Raw genomic sequence first — 27639 nt, 5'->3', positions numbered from 1 at the left:
AATAATAAATTAAGAACTAAAAAATGAAACTCTATACATATGGATTATGGAATAATGATAAGGACGAATTACTAGATTCACTAGAATAACTAGTTGTAATATGTATAGTGTTTTTTAAATTGAAAAAAATATATAGATTAGAGACATAACTTTTAGTAATTGTTGTTTTTCGTTCATAATGCTTATTCAAAGAAACCACCTAATGGCGCTTTTGAAATTCAAGTCAGTAAAAAGTCATTGTTTCTTGAAAATGGAAATTCAAGAAAATAATTCGTCATGTTTTGAGTATCTCTCTACTGTCACCAACTAATGCAACTGAAGTAGGCGATTAAAGAAAAGTGGCCAAAAGTGATTATTAGCAAAAGACTCTTTAAACATTGATGGGAGCTGCCTGACTGTTTTTTGAAGTTTATAAATCAGCTTTGAAAAACATGAACAGAAATTACTTTCCACCAACTAAATATTCGTCTAGAAGATAAATCTATGTATTTTTATGGAAAATCACAGAGTTATTCCAAATAAAGGAAATACTGTCCCCAAATAATGAAGTTTCAACATGATAATTCATCAACATAAACTACACGAACTAAGTTATGAAGCAGAGAGTTCGCAAATTGACAGATCAAAATATATTTTAGGGATTTCTAAGAATTAAGTATAATCCTATTTATAGAAAAGGCCACAAGAATATCACAAAAATCATTAACAGAATAATTGAGCAAAGTCTATAATAAGAAAGTTGTTTAACATATGTACTTATTGATCCACATTGAAAATGTTAATTTCTATAATAAACTATAGATTATATTCTTGTTACCCATTCCTTGTTTTCTCATCAACTTAAGAACCCTTTTGCGAGCCATACCTGAAACAAGAAAAAAAAGTATTAGATTATTTCACAAATAAATATTTTTATTTATATTTTGAAATTAGAGTATTTTTAAAAGGACATTTGTTCTATTTATGTATACATGCAGTTTTCAGTCTAAATAGTACCAAAATTGATATTAGCATTAAATACATTTATTAATAATGTTCAGAAGAAATTCACTCATATTAATCTAACAAGATAAAAACTAACAAAACAAAAAGCATAGTTACTATTACCATAATAAATTATCTATAAGACGTCATAAATGAGGTTATTATTGAATACTCACCGACAAGACATAGATTAGTACTTCACCCACCGTAACAATCCTATATGTGTACGTGTTAATTTTAGTTTAATACAGCCAATAATAATCGGTGAAGTTTAATTCATGATTCGAATTTGGCATACCTATCGAGACTGTTTCTAAACTTTTTAGCAAATTTTACTTTTACTGGTTAAAATGTAATCATTATATATTGGATACAGTGATAAGACTGTTGATAAAGGATTTGCTGATTAACTAATTAATTAATTATTATTTGTATTGCTATTAGTAATGAAATAATTATTTCTAGCTAAAATCAATCTAAACAATCACGGGATGATTTTAATTTTATCTTTTTAGTTAATTTCTTTGAACCAAGCATCGAAACTAAAAATTATTTTTAACAAAAAAATTGGACCGACTTAAAAACATAAATATGTACATAATAATCGTGGTAATAAGTAAATAAAAGTTTAAAAAAACCTTATTTAACCTATCTACTACACCTATTTTATATATTCCTATGTACTTACAGCTTAATACCTATCTAAATCCACTTATCTATTTACAATATTATTTTAACTACTACCAACTGATTACTTTGAAGTCAGTGCCAAGAAACAAATTATGTTTGCTTTGTTTGCAATTTAATTTCGTGTATATGTCACGAAATTATATTACTATTTTCGTATTGTTTAGGCTTGGCACGTATTGTGTTAAAAATCTAAATTTCATTATTTTTTACTTTTTAGTAAATTCCTTATTTATTTGAAGCGAAGTCGGTTTCATTTTTTTTGTTAAAACTATTTTATTTTTCTCCTTTTAGTATTAGATATTTACTCAATTAATTACGCAGTTATGTTATTAAGTATCACAATGGATAGTAAAGGTACAGCCCGTATGAGGCAAAATAGGAATAAAGAAACAATGATTGAAAATAAGGAATGTCGCAGGCCCTGGGGTCCGCTACCTAACCTAGGTGATTTGACAAATGTGCCAATCAAACTAGATAAAAATGTTGCTGTCCTGTTGGGAAACGAATCACCATAGAAACAGTTGCCTACAACATTTATACAACGTCTCATATGATATGGTTAGTGCTTAAAAAGCAAACTTTTACTTTTACTTACTGCTTCCGATTTTTCATCACATCAGCCCAACAGTAACATTATATACCAATATCTGATTATATTAGATAAAAAATATGTGAAGATATTGTACGTGCCTTTAAAATTTGAGATTTTCCCTCGATTTCTCCCCCTTCCTCCATCAGATCCTAACTGGGTTCCAATGAGACCACCTCGGAAGTGTACTCTTTCGAATAAAAAAAGAATTTTGAAAATCGATCCATAATTGACGACGCAAACGTTGAACATACATTTACAAATATATACAACAGAAACATAGAACCTCCTCCTTTTTGAAGTCTGTTAAAAGTAGACGTAACGCAAGCTGCCCAAATTATTTGGTAACATAACAATTCTCTGAAACCGGTTGCAAAATGCGAAGAGGAAGATGAAAACCTTTAAATTGATTACCATATTTTCACATTTTCGTCCTTTTACTACCATTTCTATGGATCTATTTGAGAGTGAGTAGATTTTTCCATATCCTTCAAAAACTTGTCCTCTTTCTGGTAATAAATCCAACAGGACACTAGAGATGAATCATATATAATTTAAAAAAATACAATCTAGGGTATACAAGAAGGCCCCCCAAAATTTACTTGGAATACTTATAACGTACTATTAGCAAATTTATATTATGAAAAAAAATTGTTTTAATTCCTTTTTTAGTTATAACCTTCAGAAAATCGAAATAATCACTCAAAATTATTATGTTCTTATGTTCTTTAACTATATAGATTCAAAATATAAAACCAATTATCTTAGTTCTAAAATATAATTTCATTTCAAAATCATCATCATACCAGAGCCAACCCAGAATCTCACCAAAGTTGACTGTCGGTCGCAGTTGTTTTGCCCTCAACTGACCAATGTCAGTCTTCACTTTTTCAATGATCTTGATTCAGGTTTTATTTCAAGCTGTTAAATTGTATCTTCCATGCAAAAGGTGGCTTGTTTCGGGCAGTTTGTGAGGAATTCACTTATTTTTCATTGTAGCAACATGAACCATTGTAATCTACGTCCCCAAATTTGTTCCTCATGTGTATAGTGACTGTTTTATCTTAAATAAATGACTTTATCTCTAATACGATAGAGAAACATGTAATATATGCCTTAAGCATTACCTTTAAAAAACCTCAAGCTTACAGATATTAGACTGTGACAGTGTCTAAGAATCGAAGCCATAGAGTAGATAAGAGTTCGAAAGAGGTAGATTTCAGTATAGATTGTATTATTTTCATTTATTACATAGATCAAAGAATTATCAATATTGGAAGGTATATATCTAACCAAGTACCAAAAAACTGATTTAATAATCAATTATAAAGCCTCTTATGGAGTGTACCAAACCAACTACTAATCCAACGCTGCCAAAACAAAGTTCCTCGATTAATTACCAATGATTATCAGTACATAACAAATGAAGAACTACGCGATGACCTCGAAATCAAATGGATCCAAAATTAAACGTTAAATAAAGCAACTAAAATACAGCAGCGCGGAAAGAATACAACTACTGGACAATGTGCAATGGTTATTCTTAACTTTAGTTTAGGTAGTTTCTTTTAATTTAATTTGAAATATATATATATTTATATACATATATATATATATATATATATATATATATATATATATATATATATATATAACGTATTTATCCAGCACTCCTCTTGCTTGTGTATAATAGTAATAAATTAATTTATAAATTAAGATTGTACTAAGTGGATCTAAAATCTAATAAAAAAAAACTAAAAAATAAATACTTGTATATTATATAATTATATAAATATTATATCTAAACAATTTAAATCATTTTAAATTCAATTTTAAAACAATCAATAGTTCCTCGACATTTTATTTCAATTATCAATCACATCGATGTCCAATCCAAAGAGATCTGACGTGTACGTCATTCTTACTGCGAAAAATAACTTTCCTCAATCACTGCCGTCGCTGCCGCAGGCGTTGCCGCCGTTCATGTCTCGTCTCGACGCCCGATCACCCCTGTCCTAACATGCATCGACTTGCTAGTATATCTAAATAAAATCTCCCAGGAAGCGTATTGAAGCTTCCCCGAAGCACATTACCACCGAGGGCATTCATCAATCACCGGAGCGAGGAGCATTCAGGTCTGGTTGAGACGCGTCCGTCGCTTCTTTCAGTCGGGCCCGAACGGGGGGCTTCTCATTGTTCGATGGCGGTTCGAAGGCATTGTGCACTAAATGGTGCGGTTTAAATTTTATATTCGGAAGGAATGGGCTCCTTTTTACACGGAAATCGTATTAATGTGACTCGGTGGAGTTTCAGCCAATTGAGAGTCGATGACTTTTACCACCTATGTGAATTACACGTTTAATGTTAAAAAACTACCTTTCTGGTACCTATAATTGAAGTTGAAATAACAAATATAAACCATTTTTCTATATAATTTTTATATTTCTACAACGGTAAGTTTATTGTTGATATCACTATGTTCATTATACAAATTTCTGTATTTTCAGGTCCATTGTTTATAAATAAATTTATGAATCTGACTCGCTTTTGAGGAAATTTCTGGTGCGAAATAAATAACAAAAAAGAAATATCACAGATTTTGTCTTGACAGGTTTATACTGATTATTTCAGAGTACTTAAAGAAACACTAAATAAGTAATGAGTTCCTCATAAGGTTTGCCAATCTTGTATTGAATCCTTGTATTTGCGGAAGAAAATATAATATCACAAATTCGATTTTGTTCCTATGGATTGGATGGAGCCGAAGAATCACTTCAATGATGCTTTTGCGTAGTAGACGCTAACGGTTTCAATCTAAGTAACCCTACAAGAAGACATGTGTTTAACTAATTTACTATTTTGCGAATTGGCGGCCACAAAAATAATTTATATATTTGGGAATATACATTTTTCTGTCCTGTCTGTCCTTCTGTTTGTTTTGTTCTTTTTAACATGAAAATGAAAATGAAAAAAAGTAACAATAGTTCAAATCCTTTCACAGTTTTATTTATTTATTGATAGTGTATTTTTCTGTAGTAGAATTTGATGTTATTAGATTTCATTTAACCTAATCTATATTCCTTATTACAATTGAAAGAAATTTTTATTCCTGAAGTATTTCGATTTAGGTATTCCAATGACACCATAAATTTAACATGAATAATATTGCAGAAGTCGAACATTAGAATAAATAACGAAAACATAGGGAATAAATAATGAAAAATGTTATTTTATGGCTGTGATATTTGTTAATTTTGTGCTTTATTTCAATATGGACTACAGTTACAATACTTCAGTATTGAGAGTGCAGTCTATGTATGTTTTTATTATCATGTATATATGTTAGTACTTCTTTAGCCTTTATTTCTCTTCTATAATACGTGCCCCTTCCAACGAAGGTTAACAACGGAGGAAAATAATGGTTAACTCTCCGCGTCTTTTTTCCAAATATATGGCTTTAAAATCATATCCGTAATACTGCTTATTCAATGAAATTCCTAATTTGGTGCATTTGAATGACAACAGTTAGATTTTAGATATAATTATAGCGCAATTCCTTTACTCAATCAAATGTTACAAGGTTATTTTTGTCAGATTTTGCCTTTTATTTTCAAAAGCGAAAAATTAAATGTAGCATTATCAAAAACGATGATGTTGTTTATAGTGTTGATTACTTCTCCCAAAATCAATTTCTCCTATTTAAAATACATGGCTCAGCAGTATAATATAGTTACATTATTGCCTGGAAACGATGTAAAATCAAATAAATGAGCTACAACCTTAATAATCTAATACCCAATACATAGATAGCTGTAATATATAGAAATAGCTGCCTAACAAAGTGTAACATAGACTATGGAAAAAGTAAAACATGTCAACTTAGATAACAACAAATTTTGACCAATCAACCAAGTGCAGATTAAACCCGAACAAGCGTGCTCGAAGAAATAATAGTAGCATAGTAGTTAAAAAACACCGAAGAAAGCATTGGAACATGTTGTTGAACAAAATTATTTACTTCTTTTTTTTCAAAATCCTTTTAAAGAGAAATGTTTAACACGGATAAAAATTTTATATATTTAAATTATTGTGTAGAACTATACAATTGGTTATAAAATATACATATAAATATACCATATAGAGAGATTACTAGTGGTAATGCGGCATTGAATGTTATAAGAAATCGATATAATATCTAAAGATATGCTCTGACGAGTAGTATGTTCATATAAGAAGAGTGTTCATTCTTGAATCCTCGAATCAACAAGTCACCTTATTTCCATAATTGGTAAGTAAATTAAAAGATTTGTCTTAAACCCTACACGTTTCATAACTGAAGCAGTCAATATTAATCCAGGCATATCATAAGGTTGCTCTCTTTCGTCATCAATCAAACTAACTGGATAAAACTTATTTATCTGGAAACGAAATTTATTATGCTGTTATATAAATATATAGCTGTTATTTAAAGTATTCCTTGACATGGCTAAGTTCAGTTCAGGTAAAAGCATTGCAGTTGAGGCACTAAGATGTGGTGGTGTATTAAAAATATTCAAAGTTCAGTGGTCACGAACTATTGGAATTAGGAACAAGCATGGCTACAACAAACAATCCTAGTCAGTGGATTCGTAAATTCACTAAAGGTGGACTGACGTTGGTGTGTTTATATTATTAAAGAGCTTCGTTTACATTAGAATCGAAATGAATCGAGAGTATTGTTTATACTGCAGATTAAACCAAATTGAAGTAGTTTTTAAGTAAATTAAAACTTTTTGTTTTAAACCATACATGTTGCATAACTAATATACACAATACAATTTGGAATAGCAATTTAGTAAAAAGTTAACTAACTATATGCTACAGTTGCAGTTTATCAATTCATTTAGATGCATTATAGCTAATTTTATACTTAAGCGAATTCTCTATTACCATGCCATTTAAATTCAATAATCCACGAGTGTCATAGCCTATTATCAAGCGGCTCAATTACCTCTCATGACAAGACGCAACAATTGAACCATTTACGGAATTTCTAATTAATAATAATTAGACATTATTGTGCCCATGTATATTAGTAGTTCGCCCACGGCGTCGTATAATGTAGCATTGCGATTGTATGTCATTAACTAGAATGACATGATCGTAAATGATTATTGTATGCAAAGAAAGGAGATATTATAACACACTTGAAGCAATATTTAATAAATAAATCTCAATAGCGTGGTTTTATTGGCATAAGCCTCAAAAACAGGAAAAGGTTTATAATTATTTGTAAAATTGAATGGTATAATTAAAATAGGAAAAAAGTATATCTAAAAAATGTCCCATCTCTGGAAAAGGGATCTATTTTTTCTAGCCACCTCTCTTGCAGAATTTGAATTACATGCTGAAATAAAAAAATAATTTTCAGGAGATATTTCCCTTAATCATTAAATTGTCCAAATCAAACGATAGTCCAATGATTTTTTAAATAATATTTATACAATAAAATGGTAATTTGTTTGATAAAGAAATAGACTTATTCCTTAAACCTCACTTTTTACTATCAAACCGTATACCTCATTTTCACATCTAAGTTAAACGTAATTTTCTTGTTGATCACTAAGCAATTTAACAAAACAAATCGGGGTTGATTTGACTAATTTTGGTTTTAAAACATTTATCAATAGATTATCGTTTATAAGTCCAGAGACAGATTATATGGCGAGGAAATATGGAATAATTGTGACAGAAACAACAAGGTGCGTTTGGAAATATAGTGCTATTGTGACTAAAAATGTTGAATAATGATTAAAAGTACCGGCTATTACTGTCTAACTGCGATTGGAATATTTATCAAAAATAGATATGAAATATGTAGTAACTGTTTAAAATAAAGCATACTTTGTAAAGAAATTTCACTTTTTTATTATATATCATATTATATTACAAATTTCCTTCGCAAAAATGTTCTTTATTTTTATTATTTACGATGCCAAAGAGAAGACTTCAAAGTGATCAATTGTCAAAGTCAATTATATCGGCGACGTATAGAATAAATAAAGAAGTGAAAGCTATATGGAAAAATCGGGTGCCACGTTTAAGCTTTTCGGAATCCCCGTTACGCGGCCAAATGTAAATGAAAAATGCAACAGCATTATGTGTATTTCTCTCTTTTTCGGCCTCGGTATTAATGGTTCTAACCTAAGCAGTTAACGGCCCTTTTTAAGTGATATAATTTGTATTGTTTATTTACGTCGTTGTTTTTCGGAAAACCTTAAGGGGATCTCTTATGATCTCCTATGTAGGTCCAGGAAAGTTTGTAAGCATTTTAAAGATGAAGGCTATAGACCAAAATGTGGAAAGCCATGGATGAAATAAGATGTAATTCCTACTAGTAATTTACATAGTAAGTATTTTCTTAAATAATAATGATTTATTGCATTGAAATAATTAAGCAATATTTATTGAGATTCTTTACCTTTACTACAAGACAAGGTACATATGCCCCAATGGCAATATTAAATCACATAAGTTTTTTGAGGCTGATAGATATATAGGAGACCCAGAAAGTATATAATAAGAAACTTATGTTTATTATTAGAGAATGGAGGTTCTAACTTGAAATTTATATGTTCATTTAGGTTGGATGAAAAATAATGGCTTTATCCTTATTGAAATGCAGTGGCAGAAGATATAAACTGTTATCGAAGATATTCTGCTTGCCTTCTAGAAGAACATTAATGCAGATACTGAATAAGGTTCCTTTTTGATGCTGGAGTAGTAACTTCTAATTTTGGTCGTTAGTTCAGAAACTTGACTGTATAGACCGAACTGCAGTTGTCATATTTCTAACAGTTTTAAATATTAGAGAGAAGATAATATCAGTGGATTACGTGTTTTGAGTAGTGGAGATATCTCTGTGAATATATCAATAAAATATATTTTAATATGTTTATATTTTTAATTTCCCGCTAAAATTTTTAACTATATATTTTTAAATTTTTAAAATACCCGCTAAATATTTTTAAATTTCCCCCCGTAACTAACTGTCATACGGCGCATGCGTAAGCGCCCTGACACGGGGATTCCCATCGTAACTTAGAACCAATTTTAACATAGGAGATGCACTTCTAAGTTTCTTTATTCTCTGACGAATAATCTCACGTGCTAACCGCGCTGTTGATTAATGATAGACAAAAAATGGTATTAGTTGTTTGGTATATTGCGTTCGAAAGTCTACTAGAAATTAAAGTCTAAGTGAGCAGAAATGAATTGGACAGCCTTAGAATGAACCGAGTTCGTGCACATAAAACATAACAAGAGCCAGTACGACGCAATCAAATTGAACTATTTGGCAGATGCAGTATTCCTGTCATCCAGGAACGAACAGCATTCCGTTAATATCCGGAAATGGATTTTTGTACTAATAAATACCAGCAAGGGACACCAGAAATTTGAAGAAATTACGCTAGCGTGTTTTAATGTATCCTAGGTTCAACATGCCACCGCTTATTATTCTAGAAATAAAATTGTTTTGATAAAATAATAATAAAAGGTGTGTTTTCACCCGTAAACAAATCAAAACTTACGAACGAATGATTACGAAATGTTTTCACATATTTTTGTTTACATCTAAGACATCTTTGGAGAGAAACATTTTGATAATGTCATTTTCTCTATGTTTTTATGAATGCGTACTTCGAACCTCCCGAATTTAGCGACCGAACGAAGGGTGGGTATTTTCCTACATGTTTTTTTCTCGTTGACGCGTTTCTTCTTCAATTGAAAAATCAGCCGTTCCCCGTCTCGAAAAAGGTAAACTTTATCGCAAATTGCGACAAATAACAAAAGGAATCATAAATAAAACAGCATTTGTCAGCCGACGATTTGTGTATATTATGTAAACAGCGAGCGGGGCGCTTTCTCACCATTCTTTTGTGTCGTTCTGTGCGTTTTTATTTTATTTTCGCTCTTATGCGGGATTCTTTATGCAGCCTACGTTTGCTTGATGCAAAAACACTATAGAAATAAGATCCAGTTCTTCGGTTATAATCATCTTGAACAGCCGTGCTGTTCCGTCTGGTAAAATACAGTGAAAATGCTGGGAAGCCATACATTGAACTGATTAAATAATTGTGGTTAGTATAAATCATGTATATACTATACATTTATCTTATTTTATTGTATACATTATTACACCCATAAATTAATTTTAAAGGATTTATAACAGATGATGTTAGTATGTATTAAATCGTAGCGGGTACAATTTAACCAACTTCACGTTGAAGTCTCACTCGCTTGGAAATACCTAACTAATCGTATTTGCCACAAGTTTTATTTTTTTACCTCAATTTGATAAAAAAAAGGCTAAAGATCTTCGAATGTTGTGTGAAGCTTATGACAATTATGATTTCAGTATGTGAATACTGGTTTCCACGTTTTAAAAGTGGTAATTTTGATACCGACGGTAAAGAATACATTTGAACACGAGAACACGATTAATATGAAAGCATTACTCGATGATTATCCGTGTAAAACGCAAAAAACTACGAAGAATTCTTGAGACTAATACAAGAAACCATTTATAATTACTTGAACGTGTACACGTTGAGAGGCATGTTATGGGTATAGAAATATAATACAGTAGTATTATACTATAGTGTAGTCACTACATAGTATAAAACAAAGTCGCCTTTTCTGTCCCTATATCCCTATGTGCGCTTAAATCTTTAAAACTACGCAACGGATTTTGATGCGGTTTTTTTCAATAGATAGAGTGATTCAAGAGGAAGGTTTATATGTATAATACATGCATAATATACTAAGGCAACATTGCTAATTTTAAAGGTTTCTAACGTGATGTCGTAAATTAACCTAATTTTTTAGGCTTATTTAGCAATTAGTAAAAACGCTGCCTAACCCTACGAGTTAGATCAAATTAATGTACTACAGTATTGTACACCATAAAAAGGTCTACAAAAAAGTCCGCGATGGTATATGTTTATCTTTTAGGGATAACCCACATTAACCATTTTTATTGTTTACTTTTTACGTGAGAAAATGGCTTATTTACGAAGCTATTTTAAGCAATACGGCATTAATCCTTATCGAATTAAGTACCTTAAATACAGTGTGCAATTAATATAGATCAATATGGTTCCTTACAACATGTAAATTAAACAAATATTTTCGGAGATATTACAAATTTAAAATTTGCGTTTAAAAATGTGTAATGTAATAAAAATTGTATGAATTTAGATATTCCAAAGATAGAGTTTTTTATAGATTATAGTTTTACTCCAAATTTAATGAGTGCAGGCCAAGGGCAGTAATGAATGAACCAAAAATACTGGATCGATTTTAATCATGTTTTCATTGAGTGACATAGGCATATATATTTTATGCCCGTGCAAAGTCGGAGCGGGCCGCTATGTTTTTATATACAACGTTCATATTTTTTCTGTAGTGTATTTAATTTAGTATCAGCATTGCACCCGTGCGAAGCCGGGGCGGGTCGCTAGTATTATAATATAGTAAATAGCTGAACAAGTAAAATGATTACATATAGAATCCATTAAGACGCTGTGATTTTTTTGATATTCCCATTTTAATATAGACCAGGATATTTAAGAATATCTTAATATGACAGCTTAAGAAAGGTTGGACCAACCAAGTTAACCAAATAAGACTTTTCATATAAATCGAGATTTCTCAGTTTTCCGACACCAATTGAGATCAGTATAAACTATAATCCACACAATGAATAGTTATGTCAATGCAGAGTTTGCTCCAAAGTTATCGGCTGCTGTGTGTATGTTGCATTTGTTGGTATTGAGGTACTGAACCGACAATCAATACTACAAATTAGTCTGTTAAAAAATATAAAGTATTGAATATACCCATACACATGAAAAGGCTTCTGATGGATGGTTTTGTAAAGATATAGCAAGATAGAAAAATATAATTAAAAATGTGATATAAATATTCAGTCTATATAAATTGATGTTGCAATTCGCACAATAGACTAAAAAACTGATTACCCACCTATTTTATATAAAGAAAAATTAACATTGATTCCCAGTTTCAAAGGAGCTAAATAGAACACAGTGTACTTAATAAACATGATTTAAATTCTTATATACTACCGTTCAAAAGTTTGGGAACAATAAGGCAAAAAAACGACAGATTTAATTTATTATACTGATTATGATTTATTATAATTTTAATGAAACCTCAGACATTCGTTTATTTAATGTTAGTTAAATATGTTCAGTACAAATTAAACAAAGTTGAATACAAATGTCGTAAAATGTTGTTAATTTCATTACATCTTTATACATTCTACTTATCATTTTTATTAACTTATTTAATTAATTCCTTGTTAGTATTCCCACAGCTGTTCTGAGCTCAACGGCCTTTGATTCTTCACTTCTTACGAAGTCTATCTCATACTACTTATATAAAAGTAAAGATCTAGTGATTGTAACGGCCATTTCATTATTTGCAAGGTTTATTCGTTTAATTTTTGCTTTAGTAAACCCTGATAATTTTTATGAATGTTTGGGGTTATTATCCTGTTGAAAAATTTCACCTATTAATAAGGAAATGCATTTTCCTGAAGTATTTTCAAATAGCCTTCATCTTTAATTTTAAGTTTACCGTCAATTTCAATTATATTTTTAAAACATTTCAAAACACATACAGGGGACATTTTTGAAGCCCGTTTGTTTCCTAATTGGCGCACAAAAATACATCCAAAAATTTGATATTTGGACTTTATATAGGATATTATTCCCGTTTTTCTTCGTCCTGTATTGTATTTAGTTATTGTAAATTCGTAATTCGTAAACTAGCGGTATTTTGTGGCACAGTTAAACTTTCCTACTTTGTTGTACATTTTATATGAAACTCCGACTTTTTGAAAATTTGGGACAGATCCTTCTGTAAAAATATGCTGAATATATATATATATATATATATATATATATATATATATATATATATATATATATATATATATATATATATAGACACTGATATATACTATATGTACTGATATATGTATATAGATATATAAATATATATATATGTATATACGTATGCATGTATATATGTATATAAGTATATATGTATATAGAAACTCCTCCTTTTTTAGGTCAGTTAAAAATAAATTAGATGATAATTAATTAAAGAATTGTTTTAATGTTCCATAACCTTAACCATTTCTTGGTAATGTCCAAAAATATGAATAGGCATAGACAGAAATTAATACAATTATATTCTATATATCTGTCCATTAAAAACAACACCATAATTTATTAATTATAAATTTATGAAACGATAAACCGGCCGTATTGAAAATTGGTATTATAACAATTTAGTCTGCTTAGTTTAAATCGCGGAAACTCTCCTGTTAAATTGATTCCAGCCATCTCAATGCGTTTTATATTTAAATCTGTTGCTTGATATTAAAATATTAATATTTCAATAAAACATGCAGTTGAACGTAATCTGATTTTACAGTTTTACAGGAAATACGTGCATTTCATTTTGTTATTAAATTCTGGTGGTTTATATTCGGATACGTTTGTAATATTTTACATACGTTGAAATTATCTCAAATAATTTCAAATAGAGTTTTTGATTGAGTTTTTTCTATTGAAATAGAAAAACTAAATGCTTTTATTACTATAGTGACAATTATAGGAAAAGTATTATAGAAACGGTGTATAAATTTTAATGGATTTTTGCAAAAACCATTGTTTCCAGTAAAAATTTGTTACTGGAGACGTTGTGTTCTTGTGTACTTCATATTCGATTAATTGCAAGAAAAAATGTATTGTGTTGTCATATTAAGTTTCAAATCAATTAATTCAGCGCATTATCATCTTGGAATCCATAACGTGTGATCCAAAATGCTATAGTAAACCACTATAAAAAAACTGTCAGTATTTTCAATTGCACTCATCAGACTATTAAACATGTGTGATATCACTGAAATTCATAGTCCAAACCATATTTTTGCAATAGGATAAGAAAAATAATTAAATTAAGTTTCAGTTTATAAATTTATACAGAAGTTTACATACTGAAGCGATCCTCTATGGGTCATTATATAATGTAAATCACAAAAAACTGATTGACACTAACATTAATTATTATTAAATTAATTGTTCAAATTTAATATTGGAAAATAACACTAATAACAATTACAATATGATACCTGAAAGAGGCAATGTACGGGAAGTAGGACGTAGCATTTAAATATTTCCATTTTTCTGTAAAGATTAGATTCAGAGATTAGCCTCTCGAATTGAGTCAGGATCATGATAGTATGTGGAGGTTTGATCCCTAATGCATAAATTAATACCTTTGAAGGTCACATTCGAATGTGATTTTATAACAAATTCTATCCAAAACAGCATCCATTGATTCACATTTACAATGGTTACGGAACTAAAAACAAAAAATTGCCCACATTACCTAATGAGATGCTGATGGCAACATAGAATTAATCGAAAAATAAAATGATGTAAGAAAAAGCTATTATCCTTATTGCTGAAACTTTACAGGAAATACCGATTCGTTACAAGTATTTATTGATAAAAAATGACACATGGTCCCAACAATCTGTAGATGATAATAGAAAGATAATGGAGCGAAATATTGATTCATATGTCGAGAATAACAATAATAAATTGGCTCATAATAAAATGACATTAGGTGTTGAATTATTATTATGTCCTGTCAGTTATAAAGAAGTCGGTAATACACAAACGTAATTATTTTTGCTAAAAAAATGCTGTGCTTCTCTATTTGATCATAAGCATCTTATTTTGAGAACATGAAATAATTTATTCCAAAAGTTTAGTTAAAAAAAAACCTTAAACGTGTCAAACATTTAAAGGGTATGAAATAACTTTGGTAGGAAAGACGGAACAACGGAATTTTAGAGTGGTGAAAATGGTGGAAAACTGTAAAGTAGAGTAGTTAAAAAACTGTCTGCTATAATCATTCGGAGGTCAAACGTCTAAAAGGATTGGGACGAAACAATTTAAAAAATTAGATCATGTATAGATACAGCTCAACTTTACCTCATGACTGATAAAAGATGAATTACAATAACCTAAGCGTAGAAAGTTTCAAGCATTTTATTAATTCTGGATCATTAATAATTTGAAGTACTCAAAGTAATAAGCAGAATAGGCCAAGCTGCGAGGCTTTTTCTAAGCTTATATAAGTTCATATGTGCGGCAGAGAGAAAGTATTATAATTCTTTCGAACGCTTATTTTCTTCTCCTATTCTTCACCAACTTCCAAATTTTCTGTATGGCTCCAAGACTTGGATACTATTACAGCATGACATATGTAAGCTTGAGGCCTTTCAAATGTTATGTTTAAGGCAAATAAGACCGGATAAGAAATGAGGTAACCCGTTTAAGATGCAACAATCAGTGCCCAGTTGAGGAACAAATACAATGACGCAGATTACAATGGTTTGGACATATTTTTGTTATTAAACCCTACATATTTTACATCTCATGTAGGGAGGCTAAAGTTTTTTTCTTAAATTAGCATTTCATAAAACCATACAAGTACTTTTTGTACATCAAAACTGCCAGAGCATGTATTGTACTATATATTTCCATCAACGAGAGATTAACTACAATAAATATACCTTTATCACATTGCAATATTTTAATTCAGATCCATATTTGCGCGAGGATTCCATTACGCAAAATGTGGGCATTGAATAGAACAATCATTTACTCCGAATGAATTATTGGAAAATTAATCCGAATCGCGAAAATGAAAACGACAATTAAATTTAATGAATTAGGCCTATGGAAAATTAACAAATTCAGTAATGACACAAATTTATTATTAGAAATTCGAGGCTGTGTCCGTAGCTCTCGCATCTAGTTATTAATTGTTCTCTATTACAGGGTGAGAAAATGATTACTCACATATTATCACAAAGAATACTATATATTGTTAGACATTTTCAGTGTGCGCTGTAGTGTAGACTGTCACATTCATATTATGGTGAGTACAGACTTGAACGAAGCGAACGTTCCGGATCTGTGCGAGACCATGCACGAAGATTCGGCATGGTTTTGGCGAAAATATTTTCGTTCGTGATGAGCGAAATCACTTCGTGTCGCGTTCGGTTCATCTCGGAAAGTTTCGGTCCCCAAAAATTGTTTGACGGGTTTCATCGTTTGGTTCGAAGGCGTGTATTATTTTGTTTATAACCATACTTTTCACAATGGCCAAAATAAAATGTCTCGTGAGTAATTTTTCAACGGTACGTGTAGTGTTCTTTTCTAAAAAGCCATGTTTATTGCTAAAATAATATGTACCGTCTAAGCGTTTTTAAAATAGTATGAAATTATTGTAAGTATGGCCGATAACATAAAGAAAGTCATGATAAAGAAGAACATACGAATGATATTGAAATTCAACTGTTTTAAAGATTGTGGTAAGAATATGTCATAAAACTATTATGCTAATACGATTTTGGTATTCCAGTTAAAGATTCCAGAAGTGATTTCAAACATTTACAATTCTGTAATGATTACAAAATAATCGAAAATCACCAGAAGATTTATTCACTCCCAAGAGAAAAGCATATATCTGTGCAAATTTTACTATGAAGTAGACATAATAAAACCTTAAATTAAGAATATTACCTTTATTTGATAGTACAAAATATATAAATGGAGTCATCAGGCAATTCATCTTTCAATGATAGAGACAAGAACTATATAAACAGGTGTGAATTTGTATTTACTGCATGGTGTATGATTATATTCTAGAAATTTTATTGCTAATTATATTGTCACATTTTAAAATGTTTGCATTTTTCTATGAATTAAATAAAATTAGTAGTAATATGACATTCTAATATTTTTCAACTGCTATTTGTAGTATTTGCACAACTTTCATGTATGCTTCGAATAATAATATACTGTAAAATAATACTCCAACAACCCTTGGCAACCTTAATAGTTTTATGTTGGTTAATAATTATTTTATATGAGATTATTATTAAATATTTTTTACCTCACGAAATCCCCCCCGAATGCTCAAGTCCGTACCCACCTTATCTTGTTAATTTTAAGCGTCATTATAATATATAAAAAGTCGAAATTATAGCTATAATTAAATAATCATATACTGTTATTACTATATTAATAGGTACTGGAATTTACTCTGAAATAAAATATTACAAAGGTAATACAACACTACTGCTCCAGTATATTTCTCCAACAACGATACACAAATATCCGTGTTACAATGAATTAAATAATTTTGCGGTTGGCCTCACCCAGTTTCAGACTAGCCCATAGGCATATTAAGCAATTTTTTAGGGCATCACATCTTCGGGGACACAAAAAAAACTGCACAGAGATTATTTGCTAGCACCAATGCCAGTTTATTTGTGAATTGGAAGGTCTAGAGTCGTCGATCGCTTAGAGAATCATCATAGCATTAATTCTGTTAGCATTATAATAGTTTTACTATTCTAATGTGGCAAATGCGAGAGTTCAAAACTAGTAAAAAACTCAACACACAATAAGTCGTATGTCTAAAGTATAACAAGTTAATTGAAAAGCCCCGGCCTGACACATAGATGGCGCCACTAGAATTAAATCCATATGTTTTTTAGTTAGCCCAAGCCCTCAAAAGATGAGTGTATAAATTTGATAGCTGTTGGATCATTAGTTTGTAAATTATAGCATTTTGAGTGAAGCAACTTTTGTTATTGTGAATAAAATGGATAAAAAGGAATTTCGCGTGTTGATAAAATATTGCTTTTTGAAAGGAAATAATGCAGTTGAAACAAAATATTGGCTTGATGCCGAGTTTCTGGACACTGCCCCAGGAAAATCAACCATCAAGGACTGGTATGCTATGTTTAGAGGTGGTGAAATGAGCACCGAAGATGGTGAACGCAGTGAACGCCCAAGAGAGGTTGTTACCGACGAAAACATTTTAAAAAATCCACAAAATGATTTTGAATGACTGAATTGAAGTTGAATGAAATAGCAGAGATTGAAAGATATCAACTGAATATGTACATCATATCATTCACGAATATTTGAGTATGAGAGAGCTCTCTGCAAAGTGGGTGCCGCGCGAGCTCACTTTTGACCAAAAACAACGACAAGTTGATGATTCCGAGCAGTGTTTAAAGATGATCAAGCGTAATAAACCCGAGTTTTTATGTCGATATGTAACAATGCAAAAAACACGGCTTTATTATTTCACTCCGAAGTCCAATCGACAGTCATCCGAGTGGACTGCACACGATCAACGCTCCAAAGCGTGGGAAAACGCAACAGTCGTCTGACAAGGTTACGGCGTCTGTATTTTGGGATGCGCATCGAATAATTTTCATTGACGCCGAAAAACAAGTCAATGTGTGACAAGTCAATGAAAACGATGGCAAAAATCCATGAATTGGACTTCGAATTGCTTCCTCTTCTACCGTATTCTCTAGATCTGGCTCCCAGCGACTATTTCCTGTTCTCAGATCTCAAAACTATGCTCACTGGGACGAAATGTTCGTCGAATGAATAGGTGATCGCCGGGACTGAGGCCTATTTTGAAGCAAAGGACAAATCGTACTACAAAAATAGTATCGAAAAGTTGGGGGGTCGCTATAATCAGTGTATGTCCCTAGAAGGGAATTATGTTGAATAAAAAAAAACTAATTTTGCCAAAAACTGTGTTTTACTGTGGTAGACCTGGGACTTTTCAACTGACCTACATGATGTCTGCTAACCTTCGTAAACCTAACCTCGCAGTCTTAACAACGTAATCTGCAAATGATACGTGTCAAAACTTCCTGACAATGTGGTATTTAGTTTAATAGTTACAATAGCTTTAGTGAAACAACTTTGGAAAACAACAACGCATCGACGATTCAGAAAGCTATTAGAAGCAGTTTAATCAAATCATTATTATAAATATTTTATTTATAATACTTTTGTGACATTTTTATTTCAGTCATCTAGCCTGTTAAACAGAATATACCGTATTAAATCTTATTGCCATTAATTTTGTTACGAAATATTACTTGGATTATATGGATTATTTAACGAACTGAACCTTAAAATTCAGCACCGTTTATTATAATTGCACCATCATTATGAGTTATCAATAATTAATAAGGAACTTTAGGATAAAAGTAAGTTAGTCTCGATGTTTCCGAAATCCAAATTCGAATTAGAAATATCTGTCGAACAAGTGGCTTTAGAGGTAGTAAGCGAAAGAGTTAAGAAAGTTGTACCTTAAATGCCATAAAGTTAAATTTTCCTATAGCATTCCCTCTTAAAGTTGGAAAACTTCCATATTTATTATTTGAAGACAAAACTTTCAGCAGCAGGACGTCTTTTTTCGTAAGTTTTATGGCCGTGGAAAGTTTCCTTCAAGATCAATATATACGGGGAAAAGGATATAAATTCGTAGATCAGTGGGCAAATCCGTATAAATGTTCAATAAAAACAATATACACCCTTCGAGGGAAAACTTATGTGATGTGAAACAGTTTTAAAATAATACGGTATTTCAACATTTATGAAGTTAAGATCGAATGATATATATGTATTCTATTTCTTGATACAGGATTTTTGCCAAGATCTGTAATATATTGATAATTCAAAAGAGGTACAAAAGTATTTGAAGATGTTGCCACAATAGCATAGTAGTATAGGTTTAGTGGATTTAGTAAATACGTATGAACTAAAATGAACCGTGACAAAATGTGTTTTTATATTAAAAGTTTGAAATAATGGTTTGATTAAAAAAAGTTATAAAAAAATATTTTCCGATTATTCTCTTAGATGCGGGAAAATAGATAATTAAGAATCTTCCAATGTTTCATTTGTATTTTATTAAAAGTATGAGCAATCTGATCATCTGATTCACCTTCTTATCCTGAACACCAAGTCCTGCCGATTCTTACTAGTCTGAGAAATTCTCCTCTGAGTATTCCTAAAGACAGTTGACAAAGGTTTCTTAACTATAAAGAATGATTATATATATAATTGCCAAATTGTTCATTCATATAATATTCAATATAATATTTTCTAATAACATTTAAAACATTTGTCGTTTAACAATTTTTCCGTTAATATAATTTTCACATTCATTTTTATATAAGAGAAGTTTCAAAAAACCAAGAAGAAAGAAAAAAAGAAAACCAATAAACCAATTTCAAAGTAGTTAGATCGATATTTTATGACTTTTTGGGTAAAACCAACATTTGCTCACTGCAGAAACAACTTGCAGAACCGAGTGTATGTCTCCTAATTTCTCATAAGGAAAGAACGGTTCACCTATTGATTAATTATGATCACTTTTTTAAATCGTAATTGTCTTTCTGCAGCTTCTTTTTTAGTAACTGGTGTTATCTAAAATGTTCAGCGCTATTGATCGATATTTAGTTTCCTAACAATGTTGCAAGATGAAATATTTCAACTAACAGCTACATTTTTCTTTTTAGAAGTAGAATTGCAAAAATATGATTAAAATAGCCTTCTAAAATATCCATTTTGAAAGCGCAATAACTCTTGATTGAGCTTTAAAATACTATAGCTTTATTGGTTAAGCATTATTTTAACCGCTTTTAAGCCATTTTTAGGAAAAAAAGAATTTACTTTTTTCTCAAGCTTACATGTAATTTTGTTCTTTTTGTTTTAAACATAACAAGATAAAAACTGCTGAATCTTAATTAATTAAAGTAATTGTCAGTAAGCATTAACAGATACCAAATTGATATTTTAAAGTTAAAAGACTCCAACTCCAGCTCCTTTATGGATATCATAACTTAAGAGAAATATAGAATTTTATCGTACTGAACAAGTAAATAAGACCCCACCCATCATTTAAAAAACATTATAAAATGCACAGTATTTTTACACCAGTTCTTGTTGTAACTTCCTACGATTATGTTAGAAAATTTACTTAACTGGTCAATCTTTAGGAGGATCAAGCTCTAATTATTGACATTAGAAATATATAACCAAAGCATATGCCACTAAATTAATATTTTTTTTATAAAAACTTAGTATCTAAAGTATCCCATAGTGCGCGAAAAGAAAACTTGCATGTTTTGAAAAGTTGAATGATCTAATGTTAGAAGGCAACTGTAAAAGCTTTAGATCAAGGCAGCCGGGAGCATTTTCATTTTTGGCCATTAGTCGTTCTAATTTTCGCCAACAACGTCTGTGAAAACAGACAACGTTATTCTAACTGAGTGCCGCCATACAGTGTCGTTATAACGAAGACGTTATTTTAAGAGATAAATTTATACTTTCATAACATCGAGCGGCTAAATGTGTGGACAGCGTTTTTTCGGCCATAAAAACACGAGATTTTCTCTCGCGGCAAAAAGGCAGATTTTCCAAAACGTTTATGAATAAAATCCCAGCAGCTTTCCTACAATGATACCCAGCAAAAACGGCTATGCTATTATCATTAGTTAAAAATATTTCGAAAATTTGAATAATTATACTATAAAATGCAAATTATATGTTAACTTACAGAAAAGTAAACTGACCTAATTATAAAATAATTTTATGTTATTAACCCTCGACTAACTTAGAAGCTTCAGTAGATACTGTTAAAAATTTTTTTTCAATTTAAAAAGTTCATGGCACAGATATTAAAACTAGTATTAACCACCTAGTAATTTTTTCTAGAGTTCTAGACACTGTTCCTCAAGGCCGTATTTAAGATTTCATACACAAACTTAAATAGCATTTAATGGATAAATTAACTATACCAATTTAAAAGGTTTTTGTCTCTTCAATCTCCGAGTATGTCCACTGTTGTTGAATATACTTATTACAAATAGTGTAAGCATTTTTTCTGTAACTCTATTATATTCGTTTTATAGAGCAGCTATGTCCCTAGTTATTTGGAAAAAAGGACGCATTTTTGTGTGACTGAAAAAAGTAATGGCTGAAATATTTACAGTATAAGAGTTTTGTTTATATTACAATCGATTTATAAACAAATTGAACATGTCGCCACTTCTTTCGCATAAAATGAAATGGTTTAAAACTAAATTAAAAGGATTTGTTTATTTTTAAATCTTACACGTTACACAACTTATACATTTATGTCAACGCTCTATTATTAGGTATTATTTATTAGTATATAAATTAGCTTCGTATTTAATTATACTAACTTTGATACATCGATACTATGGACGGTTTGGTTATAATTGCTACTGATTAACAGTAAAAAATATTCAAATAGAATTAAAAACAGGACACAGTCAACCAAAAGTAAATTAATTTTTTTTTTATAAATTATTACCCTTAGTACTTTAACAACCAAAGTCTAACAATACACCTGGCTACATGACTTTTTGTCAGAAACTGGGACACATTCATTTTGATAATAACTAGTGTTGGGAACTATCGACTGAAATAATCGACTATCGACTGTTTAGTAGTTGACTATTTTTACCATCGACTGTTTCAGTCGCTATTTTTGGGCCGACTGATTTTGTTACTATCTACTATCGATACATGTACATGTTTTGGTTCTACTAGTTTCATTCGACTGATTTTTAACGTTATGGCTCTGTTGTCCTAACTGCGACCTTGACAAAAATGTACTCAATTTATGCTTACATAGATTTATATGTAATATATATAGTTTTATTATTTTTTTGGTATTTTGCTTGTAAAGAACAATATATTGTATATTAATATAGCAGCATTTTGGAACGATATTTTTCAAGATTCTTAATGTAATAGGGTAAAAAGATTGTACATCTTTAGATTTTAGGTTTTCTTTAAGTTCTATTGTATTGTCCATATTTGTTATGGTATATTATTTGAAAATAGCAATTAACATGTTAAAATATAAAACATTTGTGGGGTATTATTCCATTCCATAGAAAAATTCCATTCCTTCTTACAGATCCACAGAACATTCAAATATAAAAGTAATTCTACTTTGTTTAAAATGAAATTATTAATTGCATGATTATAATATTCAGTATTTGTTTTTCCTTTTCTTTTTTAAAGTTAGTACGTGAAGGTATATATACATCTCCGTTTCGCTTATACTACCGTTGGAAAATATAAGCACATACAAAACTAACTACTCCAAGCAATTATCCTTTCCTCTCTCACAATTTATACAGGAAATGATTCGTACATCTTCATCTAACATCACAAATTCAATAAAACAGCCGAATCGTGCATTTGACTGAAATATGTAAATCATAGTAATGTAAATAGTTTTTGACTATCGACTGTTTTGCAACTATCGACTGTTTCGACTATTTTCAGTCGATAATTCCCAACGCTAATAATAACGTTTTTTTTTATTAGGACGTGGTGCTCAATCGTGCAGGTGTGATGATTTTGCGTCAAAGCCTGATTAACAAAACAACATCCTCGCTATTATTGACACCCTCCGTATTAATACGAGAGACCGTTTCATCCGACGGGATGGTAGTAAACGTTCTAATTTAATTCATTGGCAGGTTCATTTGAATTTATTAACAAACCTTCTGGTTACATTATAGTAATATGGCATCTCAAAAAAATACAAGTGTGGCTGAAGATATGACGAATTAAAACAAATGCAACAAAATCTACCCATGTAATTTTTAATCGGCATAGAAAAACATGTCCACCAGAGAATATCAATAATTGTCAACTCTCCCAGGATGTTATGTATCTTAGCATGCATCTAGGCCGACGACTAGTTTGGAAGAAGCATATCTTTGCTAAACGAAAACAACTTGGACTCATTTGTAGCTCATCGGGCGCAAATCTCAGTTATCATTATATAACGAGGTATTGCTGTACGAAGCAATAATTAGACATATTTGGTCATATGGAGTCCAACTATGGGGTACTCTTAGCAAGTTCAACATAACCATCCAACAAAGTATATATGCAAAATAAAATGTTGCATTGTCAACGCTATGTACCATGTAATGGAGTGATACAACGGCTCATAAGGACTGTTTACGCTATGTACTTAGAGAGAGTGCTGGCATGCCAATATATTTGCTGGTCAGCTAAACGTCTGACACGATACTGAAGTTAAAACCATCCAATATTATGGATCCATTCTATTATGGATCAATCTATTAATTGACGCATATGGATTTTAGAATGATTTAGAACAAGATTTTTTACATAGGCAATTACTTAACGAATGATTTTTTACATTTCATACAATATTTTTTTTATTATTTAATTAATACATTGTTACTAGTCGTTTCCGTCTACCCTACAATTTGTCTTTATGCTAACCTTAATCTAGGTATATAACTAGGAGGACCCATCGGCCCTAAGTCAGTCTCTGGTGAAATAATGTTTATACATGTCACTGCTGAATTTTCGAATATATGCACCTCCCTACACAACACTATACAAGATCAGATGGTTTGATTCTTTTGAGTCTGTGTCCTGTTCTGGTGGTATCAAACAGTTGCAATATTTCAATATTAGTATGAGAATGGAGTGTTTCCTCATGCCCCCTTGCAATTATCTTGATTTCTTGACTGACTGTGGGTATCTGAAGGTCTTGATGTAGGTAATCAGTTCTATAGTATTTGGGTGCACCCACAATACCTCTCAGGACTTTGTTCTGAAAAATTTGTATTTTATTAATGTTACTCTTTGCAGAAAATCCCCATAATTGAACTCCGTATGTCCATATAGGTTTCAATATTTGCTTATATATTAGCAATTTATTATGTACTGATCATTGTAATTTTCTTCCAATTAGCCAGTATATTTTCCTATATTTCAATTCCAGTTCTTTTCTTTTCTACTTTATATGTTCCTTCCAGCGAAGTCGAGATTCATTCCGAGATATTTAGCGTTGTTGCTATATGGAAGTGCTATAGTGTTATTTAATATTATTGGTGCTTGTACGGTCTGTTTATAGGTGAACTGCACATGTACAGGTTTACTTTCATTAATTCTTATTTTCCAAGCTTGTGTCCAATTATTTATATTGTCACTTGCCTGTTGTAATTTTCGTGAGGCTTCTTCGCAATTGTCTCCGACGGCTATAATCGCAGTATCATCAGCAAATGTAACCATCGTGATATTTTCTACTTGTGGTATATCACAAGTATAAAGTAAATAAAGCATTGGTCCCAATACACTTCCTTGTGGTACACCTGCTTTAGCTTCTTTTAATGTAGAATAAGCTTCTTCTTGCTTGACTCTAAACATTCTGGTTGTAATGTATGATTTTAATAGTTATAATAATAATTCTAAGAAATACCTATTGTCCAGTGGGCATATTGTAGAACCACTAAAGGAATTATTTAAAAAAAACTTAACAGGTTTAATTGTATTCGTGATAGACATTCTGATTCATTAGATAGGTAATATAAAAAATCGATATGAGGCTGGAATATCGAGAAAACCAAGTAAAAATTAATTGTATAGCCTCTGAAAGTTAAACTCAAGCAATTAAAATATGTATGACCAGTATGTATCATTTGATGAAATCAAGGTACATCATGGATTTTGTTGTAAAAAAATAAATTGAAAACTGATTGAATTGAAAACATAATTTTGATAAAATACTTTTTAACACGCCTGAAACAAGAAATCGAACAATGGAATAATGCAGTGACAGCGATGCAGAATTGTCATATTTATAATAAAACTTTCACTGTTCTCCTATTTGCTACCGCCAATAAACGATTGTTGAAAATACTCGAAATAAAAATTTTATATTACTCGAATGTTTCCACGCAGTTGCCAAGAATAAATTGGAAAAGATGTCAGAAAGTTTTATAAGACTGCTTTTGATGGATGGTCGTGTTTTATGGCGTTTTAAGTTTCGCGGCATCATTGCGGTTTTATTATAGTCTAGACTTTTAGTCAAGTGTATATCCTTTTTACCAGTTCTGGCAGTATCTCTTCCAAGTATAATTATCACTTACTTTACAGTAGTTAATATATTATATACTATTAGGTGTTTAAATTTTGTTGTAGCGTTGTACAGAGAACGATGTAGGTAAATAATATAGCAATCATTTATTCCCTCCAGCAATCTATTTGCCATAAAAAGTAATTATAGTACAATTTATTCGAATAATGAACAAATATAAAGAATTTATATTTTATTAAATATGTTGGATTTTGAATCCAATAGTTCTTTTTTCAATATTTTTTATTAAAAAAAAATGCAGTTAAAAGTTAACTTTTAACTAAGTTTAATGGTAAAATGAAGTGAAGTAACTGAATAGACGTCAAAATTAGATAATAAGAATGGGAGTATAGTATATCTAATTATTTTAACAATTTCAACAATATTATTTTACTTTAAAAATTGTTTCTTTATATACATTTTAACTATTTTTAAATGGGATTTAGACCCATACCTATTTACAGATTACATTTGGATTGTGACGGAAGTTTTGTGGCATTAAGAGTACCTTAAGTAATGTGATAAAGTAGCCGGTGTCGTTATTACATTTTTACACATTTAAATGATACGCTATCAAATCAAATATTAATTTAAATATTTACCGAATAGTTTTATCGCTTATTAACAGCCACTATACTGTAGTTGTTAGAATTCTTTCTTAAGAGCCTGCGTTGATTTCACAAGAACTGATTGCATATATATTATATCTCACGGCTGATACAACCCTGATTACAAAGATGGTTGTTGGATTGGCAATCGTTCTGAAGTTACTTGAAGTTGACATTGGATTGGCAATCGTTCTGAAGTTACTTGAAGTATTTCTATGCGTAGTTGAGTTGAGTTCAAGCAGAAGTATAGCTACCCTTAGTCCGTAGATTTCTAGCACAAACATCGCAGATTATACTGTAAGGTGTCATGGTCATCATAGTAAAAGTGTTTGTTGTTTTAAATCCTTCATACCATTATATTATACAACAATATTTGTTCTCAACGTATCTCATGTACGTGCTTTCATAACATGAAACATTCTATCGCAAAAATGTAAGTAGTCATTAGGAAGCAATGTTTCGTTTAAATTAAATAACAATAATCAAAACAATTACTATTAAAGTAAAAACCTTTGTTAGTAAATTATAATTGCCAGTCTTTTGTAGACGTCCTTATCTAAACTTACTAGAGTTATAGACTTAGCTATATCAATTATATTATGAAATTAATTAAAACATCATAAAACATTCATACAGTATTTTCTTAGACCAAGGCGTTCTAGCTTGGATAAACGAAGGACGGCTAATAGCTATTTTTAGATCTAGATTAAAAAAACATAACCTTAGTTTATTGTCCCAGCAGTTTGTAAAATCGTTTGTAAAGTATTTTATAACAAAAAAGTATTTTTCTTATAGGTCTAAAATGATATAACATAGTTCTATTAAAAACTAAAATCTAATAAAATT

At 30.5% G+C, this 27639-nt stretch overlaps 1 protein-coding gene across 1 annotated transcript in view; it reads right to left on the bottom strand.

Annotated features, from left to right (window-relative positions):
* Positions 1–785: 785 nt before the first annotated feature.
* LOC143190836 (uncharacterized) overlaps positions 786–27639 on the bottom strand; it is a 419968-nt gene continuing 393114 nt past the window's right edge. Inside the window, exon 4 of the mRNA XM_076395402.1 lies at positions 786–865. Within this exon, the coding sequence (XP_076251517.1) occupies positions 786–865 (80 nt within the window). The remainder of the gene's footprint in view (positions 866–27639) is intronic.

Source organism: Rhynchophorus ferrugineus, unplaced genomic scaffold (assembly GCF_030347505.1).
Source record: "Rhynchophorus ferrugineus isolate W39M unplaced genomic scaffold, kcgeb_rfMv2 rfM2, whole genome shotgun sequence".
Taxonomy (NCBI): Eukaryota; Metazoa; Arthropoda; class Insecta; order Coleoptera; family Curculionidae; genus Rhynchophorus; species Rhynchophorus ferrugineus.
The sequence above is the reverse complement of the archived record's forward strand: the minus strand, read 5'-3'. Positions and strand labels throughout refer to the sequence as shown.